The sequence below is a fragment of the Nicotiana sylvestris genome, chromosome 7 (assembly GCF_000393655.2).
Source record: "Nicotiana sylvestris chromosome 7, ASM39365v2, whole genome shotgun sequence".
Taxonomy (NCBI): Eukaryota; Viridiplantae; Streptophyta; class Magnoliopsida; order Solanales; family Solanaceae; genus Nicotiana; species Nicotiana sylvestris.
Window position 1 is genome coordinate 160,705,624 of NC_091063.1, and position 19,184 is coordinate 160,724,807.

Consider the following 19,184-nt stretch of genomic DNA (forward strand, 5'->3'; position numbering starts at 1 on the left):
GTGTCCTCCGCAACAGAATTTATAGGGAAAAAAGAAAAGGAGGGGCGGCTATAACTAAAAGATAAAACTAGCAAAGTTATAGATCATTGAGTTTGAACTGGCACCCATATTTTCTCTCTTTTCCAATCAACTTTTTCTCTCTGGAAAACTACCATATTTTGAATTGGCAGTTTATTACAAAGGACATAGCTGAAGAAACCACTTAGTAAAGAACTCCTTGTTTTGTTACTTTATTTTTCCTTCTACTTGGTAAAGCCCTGATCTTTTAGTGGGGGTTTCTGTTCCTAAGAACGCTTTTATAGGAAACAACCTATCTATTTGTACAAGGTAAGGGTCAGCGGATTTAGGATTTAAGCTCTATAGCTTTAAACACATTATATTTTTTAAGTTATGAGTTCATAACTACTATTTCTTGCAATTTTAGTGGATTTTTATACATAAGTTTAGGTTTGCGTACGCTCTATCCTCCAAAGACCTCATTTGTGGGAATACCCTGGTATGTCGTTGTTCCGTTCTTAAGAAGCTGTTGAAAAGCAGTTATTGCCAGTCAAAAGCTAAAAGGGACATATGTACACCCCTCCATTTTGTTTTTAGCACTTAATCACCTTTCATTTCTTTTACAGCATGATAAAGCAAGTATCTTTAACATTCTTTTTAAAACTGTTTTGTTTTGGAAGTATTTGATGAGAGGTGCAAAGCATACGTACTACTTCTTTCCTTCATTTCCCTTCTGTCAATTTCCTCATCTCAACCTTTCGGCCTTAAAAAAGGGAAAGAAACGTCTAATATGATTTAAAAGGTTTCCACATTTGTCCAAAAACATACGAAAAAACGAGGAAAAGCATCCTAGTTTTTATACACCTTTTGTAATTTAGCCACACAACTGGTTTATTGAAACTGCTTTCTAACAGCTTCAGTGCAGTTAGCAACTAACTTGAGTTTCTACACCAGAAATGTCACGATCCAATTTAGGATCATGATCGGCGTGCTCCTAAGTAAGCCTCATTGATATTTAAAAAAAAACGGACAGAGTTTCCACTATTTTTGGACTATCCAAAAAAAATTTATGTCGCAAAATCAACAACCAAACATCTTAATATCAATCCAACCAACAATAACTTTATACATTAACCAAAACAAGTCTCAATCATTATAATATACTCACTAACAGCCACAAATACTAATTTATCTCCAAATTCAATAAGGAAGTGCAATACTCATCATAAGTCTATAATAACGAAAGAATACTCATGACACTAAAAGAATGACTATGGAGCGACTCTATGAGTTAAATAGAAAACACGATAACAAAGAAATAAACTCTTCGCCCACGCGAATAAGTGTGGGGCTCACCAGGAACTATCAACTCGTATACTCTAATTAACGAAATTCTCGTTTGCGTCAACTGCTGTGTCTGTAAAAAAAATAATAGCGGGGAGTGAAGTCGCTAGCTCAGTGAGTAATAATATTTAACCACAACCGTTTTTAATTGGGGACAAGTAAGAAATCATGCTTGTATAATAATAACAAAATAAAATGCCCTTTTTTAAAACGGTAATAATAATCAGTCTCATCATGTGTTTCCTGCAACAAAATCAATTTAACAATTCAATAATAAACTCGGTAATACTGTGTCATATCAAATCTTTATATTTGGGAGGTTACCAAGAAAGGATCATGTAATCTGTATCACTCTATGGACCCCTTCTTAAGAGGAGTCAAATATAACTGTAGGTCCCTACTTGAGGGAAAACTATATCTGTATGCTAGTTCTACCTTCCCACTAGCGAGGGCTCTAACTGTACACGGTAACCAGTAAATACAAGGTGCACCAGGTCTCGTCGTTAGCTACGGGATCCTTCAAAGTCTCCTCCCATTCATATTTTTCTTTGCAAACAGTAAATCTTCACATAGAAGAATTTTCAAAACAGTACAGGGCATTTTAATTTTTATCAAATCATGTAATCCAATTTCGGTAATGGTAATCATATCTCTAGTAATAGTAAAACATGTCTAGTAACAAAGAACATTTTAAATAACTATAAACATCTCAAGTAAACTATTCAGTACCATATCAAGTAAGACTTGTCCCACATGCAATTTCAAACATTCGGTAACATATTTTATTTTCAAAATAATTTATAAACCATGCAGGTTATGAAAATACAAATTGTGGTAAGATTACTACTCACAGTACTCGCGCCAACATAACAAGCGCGCCAGCTCGAGCACACATTCAACTTCTTCAACTACCTATAATGTTACAAAATCAATCTTGCATCAACTTCGTGAATTGCCAACGTAATTGGTCCATTTCTATCACATTTAATCAATTCCCCGATATCCATTCCTCTGAAATATGACCCTTAATTCTCTGTTAATTAATTTAGTATTACTTAATTGGCTAGGAGTTGCATCTTGTTTTTTTTTTAAAATCTATTCTTATTATTTGATTTATACTAATATATATATAGGACAAGAAGAATTTATTTTGTTTGACACAAAAACAGTACTCATATCCTTATGTAGCAGTTTACAAGCACTGCTAACTTGCATAGTAAAGTGCTCAATATAAACTGATAGGTTTTTTGTTCAATCTAATAGGAATTCCATGATTGTGCTATATTGAAACACCTTAAGAATCCTTTGTTATCTTTACCCTAAATTACAAAATCAATAACTAATAATAGGCTAGGTATTGAATAAAGGAAATATCAAATAAATTACCAAGGAAAAAAAAGGGATTAAATTACCTAGCTTGTTCTCCTCCATTCCAAAAATCCCTTCATTAGAAAGAAATAAACTCTCATTTTTTGTTGCCTCCGATCACTTCTGCCGAATTTCAATTGCTTCATACCCTATCCCCTTTTGCTTTAGGTTAGTTACGTAGTGCACTTTGACACTAATTCTTCTCTTATTTTCCTTAAGGCTTGATATTAGCTTCTTCTTTTGTTTTTTTGTTTGCAGGTGCTTTTATCCTCCATCCCTCCTACTCTCGTTCCTTTTTCTTTGAGATTGCAAGGAATTAAAATATTAACCCTTTCCAATCTCTATAAGATGCTCTACAGTAGTTATCTTTTGGGCTTCGACCCTTTAATTTTTTTTTAAAATTTATGTACTTACAAATTACGCTTGTACCCTTATAATGTAAGGTATTACATTATCCCCATCTTATGAAATTCGGTCCCTGAATTTCAAAATAAGTGCATCCCTATAGTCCTAAACAAGTGAGGATACTTCGCTTGCATATCTTCTTCTACCTCCCAAGTAGATTCCTCGATGATACTGTTTCTCCACAAGAATTTAACGAATATAATTTCTTTTTGACCGTAGCTGTCTTACTTGACTATCGATATTAGCTACTGACTCCTCCTCATAAGATACATTTTGATCAAGCAGCATAATCAGTATTTCATATGGTTGAGAGGAGTTTGTATATATCTCTTAGCATAGATACATGAAATATTTATATAAGATAAGAAGGAAGTTCCAAACTATAAGCCACAACTCTCATTCGGTAGGTATCTTGTATAATTTTATAAATCTTGGATTCATCAACCCTATTTTTACAAATTGCATCACGTCTTTCATAAGGGATACCTGTATGAACACTCTGTCTCCAATTGTGAACATTAAGTCTCTTTTTCTCTTATCCGCATAAGAATTTTGTCAAACTGTGAGCAATCGCGGTCTGATCAATTGGACCTTATCAATAGCTTCTTGTACTAAGTCGGGTCCCAATAAATTAGTCTCACCAGCTTCAAACCCTCCGATAGGAGAACGACATCTTCTACCATATAATGCTTCGTATGATGCCATCTGAACACCATACTGGAAGCTATTGTTGTAAGCAAATTCAGCCAAAGGTAGATAAGCGTCCCAACTACCTCCACACTCAAGAATACATCTTCTCAATATATCCCCCAAGATCTGTACAACACATTCGGACTTTGCGTTTACGTGCGATAAAACTAGTATTAATATCTACTCGTGTACCCAACATTAGGTTTTCAATCTATTAGAGGTGATGGACAATAGATCTCTACTGAGTCAAATAATTTTCTGTTCATGTATATCTATGCATATTTTACCTCACTATAAGAGGTTTTAACTAGCAAGAAGCGTGTCTACTTTGTAAGCCAATTTACAACTTTTCTACATATAATCATACCTCTAATGGTTTGAGTAATTTAGTCATATAATGTACTGTTCTATTTATGTCCACTTCAAAATCTTGAGTTATTTTAATGGGCCTATGAGTCGCAAGTCCTTGCCTTAACGTACTGACATGTCAGCTAGTTAGAAACAAAGTTAACGAATTTTCTTTTTCCTTCTTTCTTTTTCAACCAATCAATTTTTTTTTATAGTCATGGTGCATCTTATAGACCTGAGACATAAGTGTATCTAGAGTTGTGAGTTCCATCACGAATAGCTTGTCTCAACCCATATATGTTTGCTATACGTAATTAATTATCTAGTCTGAGATACCCTCACTATTAACAGTCTTATCCTTGCTTTTACCAGCTAGAAACTAATCTCAGTAATTAAACAATCACTCATCCTCGTATTGGCTAGACTTTATACACTCTACATGAGGCTTGACCAATAGCTAATAATGTCTTTGAATTTTTTTTTCTTCACATTGAATCTAATACGTGTACCCTCTAGTATATGTGTATCTTGTCCAGAAGTGTCTTTACAGGAGCTATATGTGCCAAATCACCCATATTTTTTTTGCATAAGCTATAATATTTATTTTTCCCGAACAATACCAAATAGTACAATTATATCTTCAGTAGTTCCCTCCACCAGCATTGCTAAATATTTATATCTCTATTGATTTTAAATGTACTTCAGGCTCCTGTGCTAGGAATAATTCTCATAGGTTTCTTCGTATAAATAGTCTCTAAATCTAAGAAGGAAATACCACTGATCATCTCCACATCATGAGTGGCATAATACGACTTGAGCTTCTTCAATTTCCTTAAAGCTTAAGCTATCACACGATTATTCTACATGAGAAAATATCCTAATCCTACCCTCGAAGTATTACAGAACATCATAAATCCTCTAGACCCTAACATTCGTATGATTGTTAAACATGCCATGGGCTTCTGGAATCTCGTTTTACATTCATCCGTCCACTAAAATTTAGCGGTTTCTTTTATGTTAACTTGGTGAGTGGTGATGCTATTTTGAGAAATCCTACACAAATGCCGATAGTAGCCTATCAAGCCAAAAGTAATCTCTGTAGGAGAAATGGGTCTTGGCCATTTATGAACTGTTTCTATCTTTTTAGAATCTACCAGTTTTTCCATTCTTAGATACCATGTGTCCTATAAATGCCATCGTGTCCAGCTAATTGAAGAACTTGAAAAAAAAAGGTTGATTTTCCTGCAGCTTCTTTGACATATTTTTCAAGTAATTCTCGTGCTTTTCACGGTACGAGGATATACCAGAATGTAGTAAGTAAAAACTATGATTTTGTTTTTTTCAAAAAAAAAATAACTTTGAACATCATATTCATTATATACATCAATGCAATTGGAGCGTTGGCTAATCTAAAGGACATCACAGGTAATTTATACGGTTTGTACCAAGTACTAGAGGCAACATCGAAATATCTTCCTTTCTTATTCTAAGCTGATGATAGCCAGACCAAAGATCAATGGCTTCTTGTAACTGATCAAATAAGTTATCTATACAAGATAAGGGATATTTGTTGTGTATTGTCATCTTATTTAAATTATTTGTAGCTGGCCCACATTCTTAAAGACTCATCCCCTTTTTTTCAAACAATATTGGTGTACCCCATAGTGCAACACTCGGTATAATAAAACATGTATCCAGTAGGTCTTTCAATTATTCAATTAGCTCTCTCAACTCTGTTGGTGCCATATGATATAGTTTGCGTGTGAGGTGTCAGCTCAATACCGAAGTCTGTTTCTCATATTGGAGGTAGTCCTAGTAAATCCTTAGGAATACATTAGAGAATCTTTCATTATAATACTTTTTTCTTCTCAAACCAAGTGTTTCTTCTCTTGTGCCCCTTACCGTATCTATGAAATCCAAAAGTCTTCAAAATATATAATTTGCCCGTCTCTAAAACCTCTAATCCCCTTTTTCGATAAAACTAACTTTCAAAGTTCACCAAACCTAATAGTCTTTCTATAGTAATCGAGGGTAGCATGGTAAGAAGATAGCTAATCCATATTCATTTGTACGTTAGAGTCAACCATATCAAGTACAACTTGGTTAGCTAGGTTTCCTTCTCTTAACTGAATCTTAAAAGTTTTAAGCACATTTCTAACTATTATAAATTTTTCACAGATGTGGAAACCCGAAAAGGATCGCTTAATATCTCAAAAAAATCTTGAATTTTTAAATCTTCAATGCATATTAAAATCCATACTAAAAGATATTCTAATTTCAATCTTCTTATGTGAGTTCTTGCACGTCTATCATGTCCATATTTTTAATCTTTATGGTAAGTACAACTGCTACAACATAGGTTTAAGTATTCATATAAGCAGTTGCTGTCTTATTTAAACAATTAATCAACCTTTCAACAAGCCTCTAAACTTAAGATATTGCTTGCTTATCCACCTACGAAAGTTTGGCGTTATATGTAAGTATACCCAACGTCAAAATCAGTTTCTTAAATGATCTAGCAGGTAAGTTCATGTCACAAAGTACCAAGAAGGAAGTGATTCATAAGCACTTTAGTGAAATTAATCCCAATTTAGTTGTATTGATCTTGTCGGAATCTCTAAGAGTACAGTAGCATTTCATGTATTCGCCATGTTCTCTAGTCTAAAATGCATATTCCATAGACCTCTTCATGAAATATCCTATAGCTAATAACGTGGTAATTATTTTACTAAAACCTTTAAGAATCCTTTGAACTATTAGAAATAGTAAACTTAGTAGTTTCAACTTTAGGAACATTATTAAGAATATTTTGTTGTTCCCCATAATCTTCAAGGTGCATGAAGACTTTAGAGCCCCTATTCTGTTGCGCATTCTTTTCGTGTTTATATATTATATCCATAAAAATCTCAATTTTTTTTCATGGGGGTAAGTACCTTTTTGTGATAGCACTCCTTTATCGTTGTAGTGGTGGACTGGTATAAATTTCCGAAATTGACTCTATTACATCTTACCGAAAAACACCTCATATGGCACAATGAACAATTTTACTTGTTTGGTACACTACTTATTTAGCATCTCTTTGCTTGGAGATGGATGTATGTCCATAAGCAAAATTTGACGTCTTTGAAGTTTGAACCTCTAGCAAAATTCAATTATAGAGTGATTGGTCCGAGCCATACACGAATAGGATAAGTAATGACAGATTCAGTTATTTAATCCTAATCGCCACACACGTACGGAGGAATAAGAAAGAAAGACAAGACACATCCTATCACGCCTTCACAGAATCATGATTATGGGAATGGCCTGCTACATAGTCATAATTGAGATTCTACTATCGACGTGTGCTCCGTTAGTCACAAGAATAACCTAGGGCTTTGATACCAACTTTGTCACGGCCCAATTTAGGATCATGACCGGCGCTTAGGAGCAAGTGCCCCTAAGTAAGCCTCATTGATATTTTAGAAAAAAACGGACAGAATTTCCCCTATTTTTGGACTATCCAAAAAATATTCATGTCGCAAAAATCAACAACCAAACATCCTAATATCAATCCAACCAACAATAACTTTATCCATTAACCAAAACAAGTCTCAACCATTATAATACACCAACTGACAGCCACAAATACTAATTTATCTCCAAATTCGATAAGGAAGTGCAATACTCATCATAAGTCTATAATAACGAAAGAATACTCATGACACTAAAAGAATTACTATGGAGCGACTCTATGAGTTAAATGGAAAAGACGATAACAAAGAAATAAACTCTTCGCCCACGCGAATAAGTGCGGGGCTCACCAGGAACTATCAACTCGTATACTCTAATTAACGAAATTCGCGCTTCTGTCAACTGCTTTGTCTGTAAAAAAAATAATAGCGGGGAGTGAGTCGCTAGCTCAGTGAGTAATAATATTTACCACAACCGTTTTTAATTGGGGACAAGTCAGAAATCATGCTTGTATAATAATCACAAAATAAAATGCTCATTTTTAAAACGGTAATAATAATCAGTCTCATCATGTGTTTCCTGCAACAAATTCATTTTAACAATTCAATAATAAACTCGGTAAATATTGTGTCATATCAAATCTTTATATTTGGGAGGTTACCAGGAAAGGATCATGTAATCTGTATCACTCTATGGACCCCTTCTTAAGAGGAGTCAAATATAACTTTAGGTCCCTACTCGAAGGAAAACTGTAACTGTATGCTAGTTCTACCTTCCCACTAGCGAGGGCTCTAACTGTACTCGGTAATCAGTAAATACAAGGTGCACCAGGTCTAACGAACCCGCCATTAGCTACGGGATCCTTCAAAGTCTCATCCCATTCATATTTTTCTTTGTAAATAGTAAATCTTCACATGGAAGAATTTTCAAAACAGTACAGGGCATTTTAATTTTTATCAAATCATGTAATCCAATTTCGGTAACGGTAATCATATCTCTAGTAATAGTAAAACATGTCTAGTAACAGAGAACATTTTAAATAACTATAAACATCTCAAGTAAACTATTCAGTACCATATCAAGTAAGAGACTTGTCCCACATGCAATTTCAAACATTCAGTAACATATTTTATTTTCAAAATAATTTATAAACCATGTAGGTTATGAAAACACAAATTGCGGTAAGATTACTACTCACAATACTCGCGTCAACATAACAAGCGCGCCAGCTTGAGCACTCGTTCAACTTCTTCAACTACCTATAATGTTACAAAATCAATCTTGCATCAACTTCGTGAATTGCCAACGTAATTGGTCTATTTCTATCACATTTAATCAATTTCCCGATATTCATTCCTCTGAAATATGACCCTTAATTCTCAGTTAATTAATTTAGTATTACTTAATTGGCTAGGAGTTGCATCTTCTTTTTTTTTTTTAAATGTATTCTTATTATTTGATTGATACTAGTATATATAGAGGACAAGAAGAATTTCTTTTATTTGACACAAAAACAGTACTCATATCCTTATGTAGCAGCTTACAAGCACTGCTAACTTGCATAGTAAAGTGCTCAGTATAAACTGATAGGTTCTTTGTTCAATCTAATAGGAATTCCATGATTGTGCTATATTGAAACACCTTAAGAATCTTTTGTTATCTTTACCCTAAATTACAAAATCAATAACTAATAATAGGCTAGGTATTGAATAAAGAAAATATCACATAAATTACCAAGAAAAAAAAAAGGATTAAATTACCTAACTTGTTCTCCTCCATTCCAAAAATCCCTTCATTAGAAAGAAGTAAACTCTCATCTTTTGTTGCCTCCGATCACTTCTGCCGAATTTCAATTGCTTTGTACCCTATCCCTTTTTGCTTTAGGTTAGTTACGTAGTGCACTCAGTGGCGGATCCACATGCTGATTTTGGGTGCTCAAGCACCCATTATCTTTGACAAGATTTAGTAAATTTGTATAGCTAATTATAAAAATATTTAGATAAATATTGGGTGAGCACCCTAACTAAACTCTATTTTCCTCTTTTTTCAGAATTTTTATCAGTGAGCACCCACGACTTTAAAATCCTGGATCCGCCACTGAGTGCACTTTGGCACTAATTCTTCTCTTATTTTCCTTAAGGCTTGATATTAGCTTCTTTTTTCTTTTTTTTTTTTTGTTTGCAGGAGCTTTTATCCTCCATCCCTCCAACTCTCGTACCTTTTTCTTTGAGATTGCAAGGAATTAAAATATTAACCCTTTCCAATCTCTATAAGATGCCCTGCGGTAGTTATCTTTTGGGCTTCGGCCCTTTAATTTTTTTTAATTTATGTACTTCAATTACGCTTGTACCCTTATAATGTAAGGTATTACAAGAAAAGCTTATATATTTTAACTTTCGACAGCCCACGACAGAGGCGGATCCAGGATTTAAATCTTATGGGTTCAACTTTTAAGGTTTTCGACATTGAACCCATTATATTTTTAAAATTATGGGTTCATATCTACTATTTTTGTAATTATAATAAATTTTTACATATAAACTTTTACTCTGCGTCAAAAGTTATGAGTTCAATTAAACCCGTCGGTTCAACACTATATTCGCCTCTGTCTATTGAAAATAGCCTCTCTACCTTCACAAAGGTAAGGGTAAGGCGATATACACACTACCCTTCCCAAACCCCACTTGTGGGATTTCACCGTGTATGTTGGTGTTGTTGCTGTTGTTGTCTTCAGAAAACCATGTCTATCGGAAATAACCTCTCTACCTTCACAAAAGGTAGGAGTAAGGTGACGCACGTACTACCCTCTCCAGACCACACTTACGGGATTTCACTGAGTATGTTGATGTTGTTGACTTCAGAAAGCCATGAATTGAATATTTTTGTTTTAAAACAAGTCCATTCAATCTAAACAAATATGTGGAATATGATACTAAAATCATTTCCCTATTTATAGAAGAATATATGCTTTAGTTTTTTATATGAACACACTTGCACATGCACACTACATTACAGTAGCTAACATGAATATTCAGAATTTTATTGGATGAGTAGGAAAGCAAAAGTTCAACTTATTGATTTTGGAAACATATTCAGAATTTTATTGGATGAGTAGGAGAACAAAAGTTCAACTTATTGATTGGAACTAATTCCATAAAGCTACATATATTGAATATTCTTTTGAAAAAAACCACTCAATATTTGTAGCTTTATGGAATTAGTTGCAATAAAAAAAATGCCCTGATCCTAGTTGAACCTTTGCTTTTCCTACTCATCTAATACCAACAACCCTATTTGTACAATAAAATATGCACAAAAAACAATTTCTGGTCCATAGATTCATGAACTTTCTTTTGTCCTGTAGGTCATAGATCTCCTTAACAGATCTAGATCAAATTAAAGATCTATCCACAACTAACTCTGAAGAATTTTTGTACAAAGAAATTACATTAGTCTCTCGGACATAATCCTTAAACATTAATCGACTATAATGTATCGGAAACAGCCTCATTACCTGCATAAGGTAGGGGTAAGGGTGCGTACATACTACCCTCCTAAGACCCCTATTTGTGGGATTACACTGGGTTTGTTGTTGTCGTAATCGGCTATAATGTCAGCAACGCTGGATAGGGGAAAAGAGGCAGTTCTCTGATACTATTAGCTGGTGAACAAGGAAAGAAGTAAGATTTTTCCCTAAGAATCTGCTCCTACTCATTCAGTTTGTAACATGTGACCTTGCTAATAGTGTTTTACCATCTCAGTAAAGGCAATAACAACAGCCAGAGGACAAAATCTGAGAGCATAATAAGCTGCGCTAGAAACCATATACATCCTGCTAAAATACAGTTGTATCTTGAATCTATGCTATAATATGAAGATCTCTCTGCCCAAATTTATGAAATGCAATGTCACAATGTTCATTTTTGACGAATTCTATGCACAAAGCCCCTGGATGATAACATCTTTATACAGTAGCCAGCAAAAGGCATCATTCTTCTGGCCTTGTTAGAAATGCTAATTACATCTGATGCTGCACTTAAACAGGATCTACAGAAGAAGTCCCATAAAATGGACAAAATTATGTCAATGACACAATGTAACATGGGAAAGGTCACGTAGGATTCAAAGAGTACTGGCGAAAGGAACTTATCTACCAGCTTTCTGTGTTGAGCAGGCTCTCAGGGGATTTGCCAAAACTGCAGTTTTCACCAGTCCGTGATTTCAAATCTCACAATCTCATGAATTTCAAATATCACAAGTATTTGTTGAACCCATGATTTCATAAGTATAATGAGTTCAGTGCTAAGAACCTTAAAAGCTAAACGCATCAAGTTTAAATTTTGGATTCCCCTTTGAACAACAGTACTATATTTCATTTGGTACTAAACGCAAAAATATCTAACTGATCAATGTTATCGAAATAACAGAAAAATTTTCAAGTGAATTATTGTTGTCTGGTGTAAATTACATCATCATGGAGCAATACGAAATTAAATGACCAGATTTCCCGATTTATCTGCCAATTAACTTAGCAGGTACACTATGCCAAATTTTACTGTCTCGTCCCATCTACTCAGTGAACAAAGAAGACTATCATTATACAGAAATGTGGAAAACGCCTCATTACCTTGATACTATAAGAACTGTGGAAAACGCCTCAGAAATGTGGAAAACTCAGTGAACAACATAGTTCATTGCTATAAGAAAATGTTAAAAACTTATTGTTGACATTTGTCCAAGAATGTGGCAAACAAAAAATATAAGCACAAAATTTACAAGCAGCTCGTAGAAATGTACAATTGCAGAAGAGCGTTACTCACCAATATGCTATCCTCTGATTGTTTTCTGAAAAATTTCAATCCACCAAAAAATTAATATAAAGACTCCGACAGGAAGGCTATGATATCATTACATCCTTCACTAGCTGCTCTAACAGAAGGGCCAACTGTGACATATCAGGGCGCTCAGCAGGATTTTCCCGTAATGCCTGCTCTGCAATTTCAGCAAGTTTAAGTAGAGGTTCGACATTTCTTGGAAGAGCAACATAACGATCTATGATGACAGCTGCTTTGCCTTGTCTGATCAGAGGCAGTGCCCAGTCAATAATACTTGGAGGTGTGCAATCCCGGTCATAGGCTTTTCTTCCACTAAGAATCTCTAGCAACACGATCCCAAAGTTATAGACATCAGTTGTCACATCTCCGTTAAGATCCTTCTCATTAGGTGTAAGCAATCCAAAATCTGCAATACGAGCTCCCCAATCAGCGTCCAAGAGAATGTTCGAACTCTTCACATCACGGTGCACAATAGGAGGAGAAACTTCCTTGTGAAGGTACTCGAGCCCCTTTGCAGCCTGCATCGCAATCTTCAGCCTAAGGTTCCAGCTCAGAGGAGAAAGACCGCCGTGGAGGTGGTCGTGAAGCGTTCCGTGAGGCATGAGTTCGTAAACAAGAATCTGCTCCCCCATTTCTGCACAATAACCTAACAAATTAACTATACTGCTGTGGCGAACACTGCAGAGGATCTCTAGCTCCATCTCAAATTCTCGGCTGTTGGTGTGTATAATCGTAGCAGCATTGGCTCTCTTTACTGCTACTTGCCTCCCATCGGCCAGAACAGCTTTATAAACAAAGCCATAACTTCCCCTTCCAAGTTCGTTGAACTCCTTGAACCCGTTAGTGGCATCTTTCAACTCTGAGAGTCGGAAAACCTGAGCTTCACCTGGACACGGTGACACTGACACAGGAGGATGAGGGTCGGTATTTGCATCAGTTTCCTTCTCAGGCTTGCGAATACATGAGGCAAATTGGTTCTTTCCACCTTGTTTAGTTCTGCTGCCTATCATGCGGATTAACAAACATAACCCAACTAAACATAACAAGAAACCCAAAGCAGAAGACCCGACTATGAGCAGTAGTTGACGCAATTGATGCTGATGCTGATGCTTCATCATTTCCGAGTTTTGGAGCCTGCAAACATCCGAACAAGAGCTATTCTGGCAAAGAGAGCAAGGAGTACATACCCTGTCTGCATTTTCAGTACAAGAACTAGAAGGGAAGAATCCTTCAGAACAATTCGCCCCACAAGGTGAACAAATCTTTAGATCTTTCCTAACACACAGATTTATCAAATCAGGCTCATTCAAAAGGCTTGCATTAAAAGAAAATTTTCCTTCCCCACAAGAACTAGTAGGAGTACACAATCCCGGACTACACAGCTGCAACGGCGGATCATAATCTACTTGCGATGAAACATTTGTATACCAGCAATCAAGAACTAAATCGCTTTCCCTAATACCACAAGTGATAAAATCAGAGGAAGCAATAGCAAGAAAGCCTGATCCTTTTGGAATCAAAGATGAATTATAGTTTCCCCAGCATTGAATCCCATGATTATCTTTTCGAATCCCACAAAAGTGATGCACACCAGCTGCTAACGACACGAATGGCACCCCCACCGGAGGACTACCAAACGAGGCATTATTACCACCCCAACATTTGACCTCATTAGACTCTTCTAAAACCCCACAAACAGAATCAATCCCTGCAGTTAAAACATGAACATTCTCCGATATGCTCGAAATTCCAAGGCCACTTGAATTTGGACCCCAACAAAAGATCCCTCCATCCCTAACACCCCCACAACTAAACCCATCTCCAGAAACTATCTTTTTAAAAGCTGCTGAGTTAGTATACTGATTGTAGAACAAAGAACTCTCCCTTGATATAAAAGTATCATTATCATTCGATTTTCGAATAATATCCCAACAATCAACACTACCCCAATCACTTTCTGAATAATAAGGTCCCCTAATAGCACACACATGACTTCTACCAGCAGCAATATGTGAGTAAGCATTAGATTTAAACACAGTAGGAACAAGATCAGACCTCGATCCTAAAGAGTCCCAACAAAATGCCTGTGAAGTGTTTGCTAAAATGCCACAAAGAAAACCATCACCACCAGAGAGAGCAGCCATAGGTGGAACATCACTAGAGGAGTTGGGTACTGCAGCAGAGGAATTGGTTTTATTTCCCCAACAAATTACATCTTGTTTGCCACTAGCATCAATAGCACAAAAGAAACCATTTTTACCAAAAGCAGCTGAAATAGGTCCCATTGAACCAAACCCAGATGCAGATTTGAGGAACAATATGAAGGGAAGAAGATGGAAAAATGAAAGATTGAAAAGGGTGTTCATATTTGCAAGTGTTTGTTGAATGGGCAGAGAAGAGTAAAGTCATGGAGTAGTAGAAGGAGTAGAGTTTTTGGAGGTGATGAGCATTGATCAAGATTGGAGTTTTTTTGGAGAAGTTGGGAGTTGTACTTCAGCTGGAAATGCTGATGATGAAACAACGTGGGTGTCGCCATTTTTACAGTTTTGTTGTTGGACGGACCGTTAAGAAATGAAAGTACTGTTATTTTAGTTAGTAACTGGGGAGCTCACTGTTAAAATTCTTCAATACCCTTTCAGTACTTACTACATTTGCGGACAGTCTACTACAGTTTACAAACGTCAAATTAATTCATTATTATAAAAATATAGTAAGCATTTTTTCGGTTTATTATCCGGTGTCTGGTATAGGTCTTGACAAATTTAAATTCGTACCGCATAACGCCCTTTCGCTTTTTGGAGGTGGAAGGAAAAAGAAAACGTAGGGGAAGGCAGGGCAGATCTATGTTTACCGTGTTGGGTGCTGAAGCACCCATTAACCCCGTCACATTCAAATAGTTATGAATTATACTATGTGATCGGTAACAACCTTACATTAAAGGAAGTGAGCACCCACGAACTTAAAGTCCTGAATCCGCTACTGGGAAGCGCTCCTTATCAAGATTTTTTCTATTTTAATGGCTTAACCTGAGGCCTCCGGTTAAGTGCGGAAGATCATATTCATCCTAACACAACGCTTAGTAGTATTAAAAAAAATTGTGCATTCAAATATGAAAGAAGTTATCCCTATCTCACAATTTGTTTGTCGCTTTTGGTTTTGGAGAATCAATTTCATCAAGTTTCATTTAGCAATAAAATCAACTTTATTAATTCATTCTTTAAAAATAAAAAATAAAGATTCAGAAAGTACACAAAATGAGTGCTCCATATAAGTTCTAGTTAATCTCATATCAAAATGACAAAACAATATATGTTAAAATGTTGACAAAAATGTACTGGTTTGAGTCTCAGAGGGAGTACTTCGATTTTGATACATGAAAATAAAAGAAGTTGAAACGTTTTACAAATATATACAGAATTGTACTAGAAGTTTAATAAACAAATTTAACCACTTTTACTATGTTTGAATATAGAGACTGAGTTAGAGGCTAAAGCAAAAAGGAAATAAATGGTTGCTTTAGTATAGTACTGATTGTTATGATAAAAATCAAAATATGGTGGATGTCTACTCTTCCTCCATGATCTTTCTCTCAAATGGTTAATGACATATTCAATGACATATTTTCTATGTTCAATGACATATTCCATGACATATTTTCTTCACTTTTCATGCCTATATAAAGGCCTTGTAATAGATAGGAAAATACACACAATTGAAGAAGAAAATCTCTTCCTTCTCTCTATCTCTATTTCTTGTTCATGTTTTACTAAATTGCTTTTATTTCTTGTTCATGTTTTACTAAATTGCTTTTATTTCATAACACGTTATCAGCACGATGCTCTAACTAATTGTATATATATATATATATCTACAAAAAAAATTCTACATCCGGAAAGATTACAATTAGAAGCCATACATATCATCACATGGTTAAATGTAAAGAGAAACTACATATGGTAAGTAATGAAATGTAAGAAGGTATGATTATCTTATACTTGTCATTCCTTTAAAATCTCATATGCACACAACTTCGTACTACACCTGTATTGCATAAGCACATATTAATATTACATCTTTTATATCACATGAATGGAATAAAATTTTCGAAGTTCTATATGTGAAAATCATAGTAGCAGTTAATTGTTGATATGATGCATGTCATGGTAACCAAGGATATTTTATATAAATTGTCCTATGCATATTTATGTGTTAACTATCTTCAATCTGTCCTGCCGCTTTAAACATTTTCTTTTACTTGGATGAATATTTTTTTTCCTTTTGGATTTTTACACTTGCATATAGTACAAAAAAAAGGAATAAAAAATAAAATAAAATTGGTCATACTGATTAAAAGCATAAATCATCTTGAAGAAAACAAGAAATACTTCACATCTTTATCTAGGTTGATTAATTAGTACTTCTTTGATATTTGGAAAACAAACCAGCTATTTGAAAATATACTTCATAATTTATGATCGTATCATTTGAAAGCAAACAATGATTAGTATGATTACTAGAAGAGGTATTTTTGAGTATCCATGACCTACTTGATGTTTGCTACTGACTTACCATTTTTAAGTATTTTATATGAATGATGCACAAGCTACAACTGGTAAGTTGTTACCTATAATGTCACTTTTCAGGTAATATAAATGCTGAATTTATGTATTAGTGCTATATATGTGTTAGGTGTACTTTTGATAAATTTATTCACTAATTGCTTGGTTGAATTGAGTGAAGGAAAGTCATGGCGTTAAATCAAATCCAATAGGTAGGGTATACCCCGAAAACAACAATGTTTTTGAGAGAGACTCAATAAATATTATGACAATGATTTTATGATCCTTTTAAACTCTAATAGAATTTAGAAAAAATATTCTGACTACAAATGATTGTATTTCATATAGATGTTACAAATAATTAATAAAGCTTTACGCTGATTTGAGATTTGTACACTTATTTAAGAAAGCAAATTTGATTTGCTAAGTTGCAAATTAGTTGTATATAATTTTTTTGGCATGTGATTGAAATTAAGGCTTGAGAATGAATCTCAATATTGTTTAGCCTATTATGTCATTAATTGAGAATAAGACATCGGGATCAAGTCCTGATGCTCCATAATGATAAGAGTTGGGTTTGAGTCCCAATTTATTAAGGCCTAACATGCCTTTATATTGGTAAGACATTGGGTTTGAGTCCCAATGTACCATATTGATGATGTAATGATGACTAAAGAAAAATAATATATTTTTCATGAAAAAAGCATGAAAATTGTCCCACTTGATTTGTTTCATTCTTGAAGTGAATGTGATAACAATGCATAATAAGTTTCAATGAAGACAATTGGTTGAACAATGAACGTTGGCATTCCAAATATCAAAATAATAATAATCATCACTATGATTATAAAAGGAGAACAATAAGAGTTCTCAAAATAGTCCTTCAAAATGTGAAGGCAATGCTTACCATCAAATTGGTATGAAAATAATAAAGCACGTCGCTGATTATGATCCATTCCTTGAAGAGAATGTGACTTATGATAAGCATTGAGAATGCAAACCCATTCCTAAAGTTGAATGTGCCAATATGTGATAAAAGCAATGAATAAAGACATGCAATTCATGATTATATGAATACCACACAACTCACCTCTAAGGGAGGTTTGAGTAAAATAAAGAGAATAAATATTATTGTGTGGTTACATGAATATGTCATTGGTCGCGTACATGTGATATGCCAAATATTATTTTGTCCATGCCTTATAAAAGTTATTAAAGGCAAAATTAAAGCAAGAAATGATTTTGCTTATGATGATTTTGACCATGATAATTTATTATGATATAATTTTCTCCGTGAAGGAGACATTTACCATATGAATGGTATGATAAAAGATCTTGTAGTACAAAAGTTGTTAAGAACTCCGGAAAAACTAATTTGTTACTACCCGGATGAATAAACTTATTCATGACATTGATATTGTAAAGTCTCAAAAGAAACTTTTTGAGTTTCAAATATATAAGTCAAAGTGATTGGCATATTGAGACTATAAATGAAAGGAAGATTGAATATCTTCATATTTCTATAATCATACCGGGTAAATATGAAAGGTTACCCGATCTTCTTTCTATTTGTACTACACAAATATAAGCATGATGCTGGAATCATATGCCACAAGTAAACTAGAGATTTACTAAAATAAATATTAATTGGCATGACCGGTTGACCATATCGGTTCAATTATGATGCGAAAAATTAATTAAGAATTACATTGACACATATTGAAGAATAGAAGATTCTTCAAGAATTCTCTTGTGCTGCTTATTCTCATGATATACCAGTTAAAGGTTGGGATTGAATCCTTTGATTTCTGGAAGGAATAAAAGGTGATATATATATATATGGGCCCAGTCGCCTGTCATGTGGACCGTTTACTATTATATGATTTTAATAGATGCATCTATTTTATGGTCACATGTGCATTTGTTATCAACTTGCAGTTTGGTTTTTGCAAGATTGTTTGCTCAAATTATTAGAGCACAATTCCAGAATATAAATTATGATGATTTATCTTAATAATACTGGTTTAAATCTAAGTTGGTTTAGCAGAAATTGTATGCCTCCAATTATAGCTAAATCATTGGTTATGAGAACAAAACTTCCAAAAACAAAATTTGGTATGAGATTTATTATTTAATATACAGCAGCACTTGTACGCATCTAGCCAAGTTATAAAAACTTCTCCCT

General features: G+C 34.4%; 1 protein-coding gene across 1 annotated transcript; it reads right to left on the bottom strand.

Moving 5' to 3' along the window:
• Positions 1-12,269: 12,269 nt before the first annotated feature.
• LOC104220636 (serine/threonine-protein kinase-like protein CCR1) lies at positions 12,270-15,010 on the bottom strand. Its single transcript, XM_070152736.1, has one exon. It carries the CDS (start codon positions 14,804-14,806, stop codon positions 12,503-12,505), a length of 2,304 nt encoding a protein of 767 aa, XP_070008837.1. The 5' UTR covers positions 14,807-15,010; the 3' UTR covers positions 12,270-12,502.
• Positions 15,011-19,184: the final 4,174 nt, after the last annotated feature.

Coding starts and splice junctions, on each gene's coding strand:
- LOC104220636 (XM_070152736.1), bottom strand. CDS start 14,806: ATGAACACCCTTTTCAATCTTTCATTTTTCCATCTTCTTCCCTTCATA.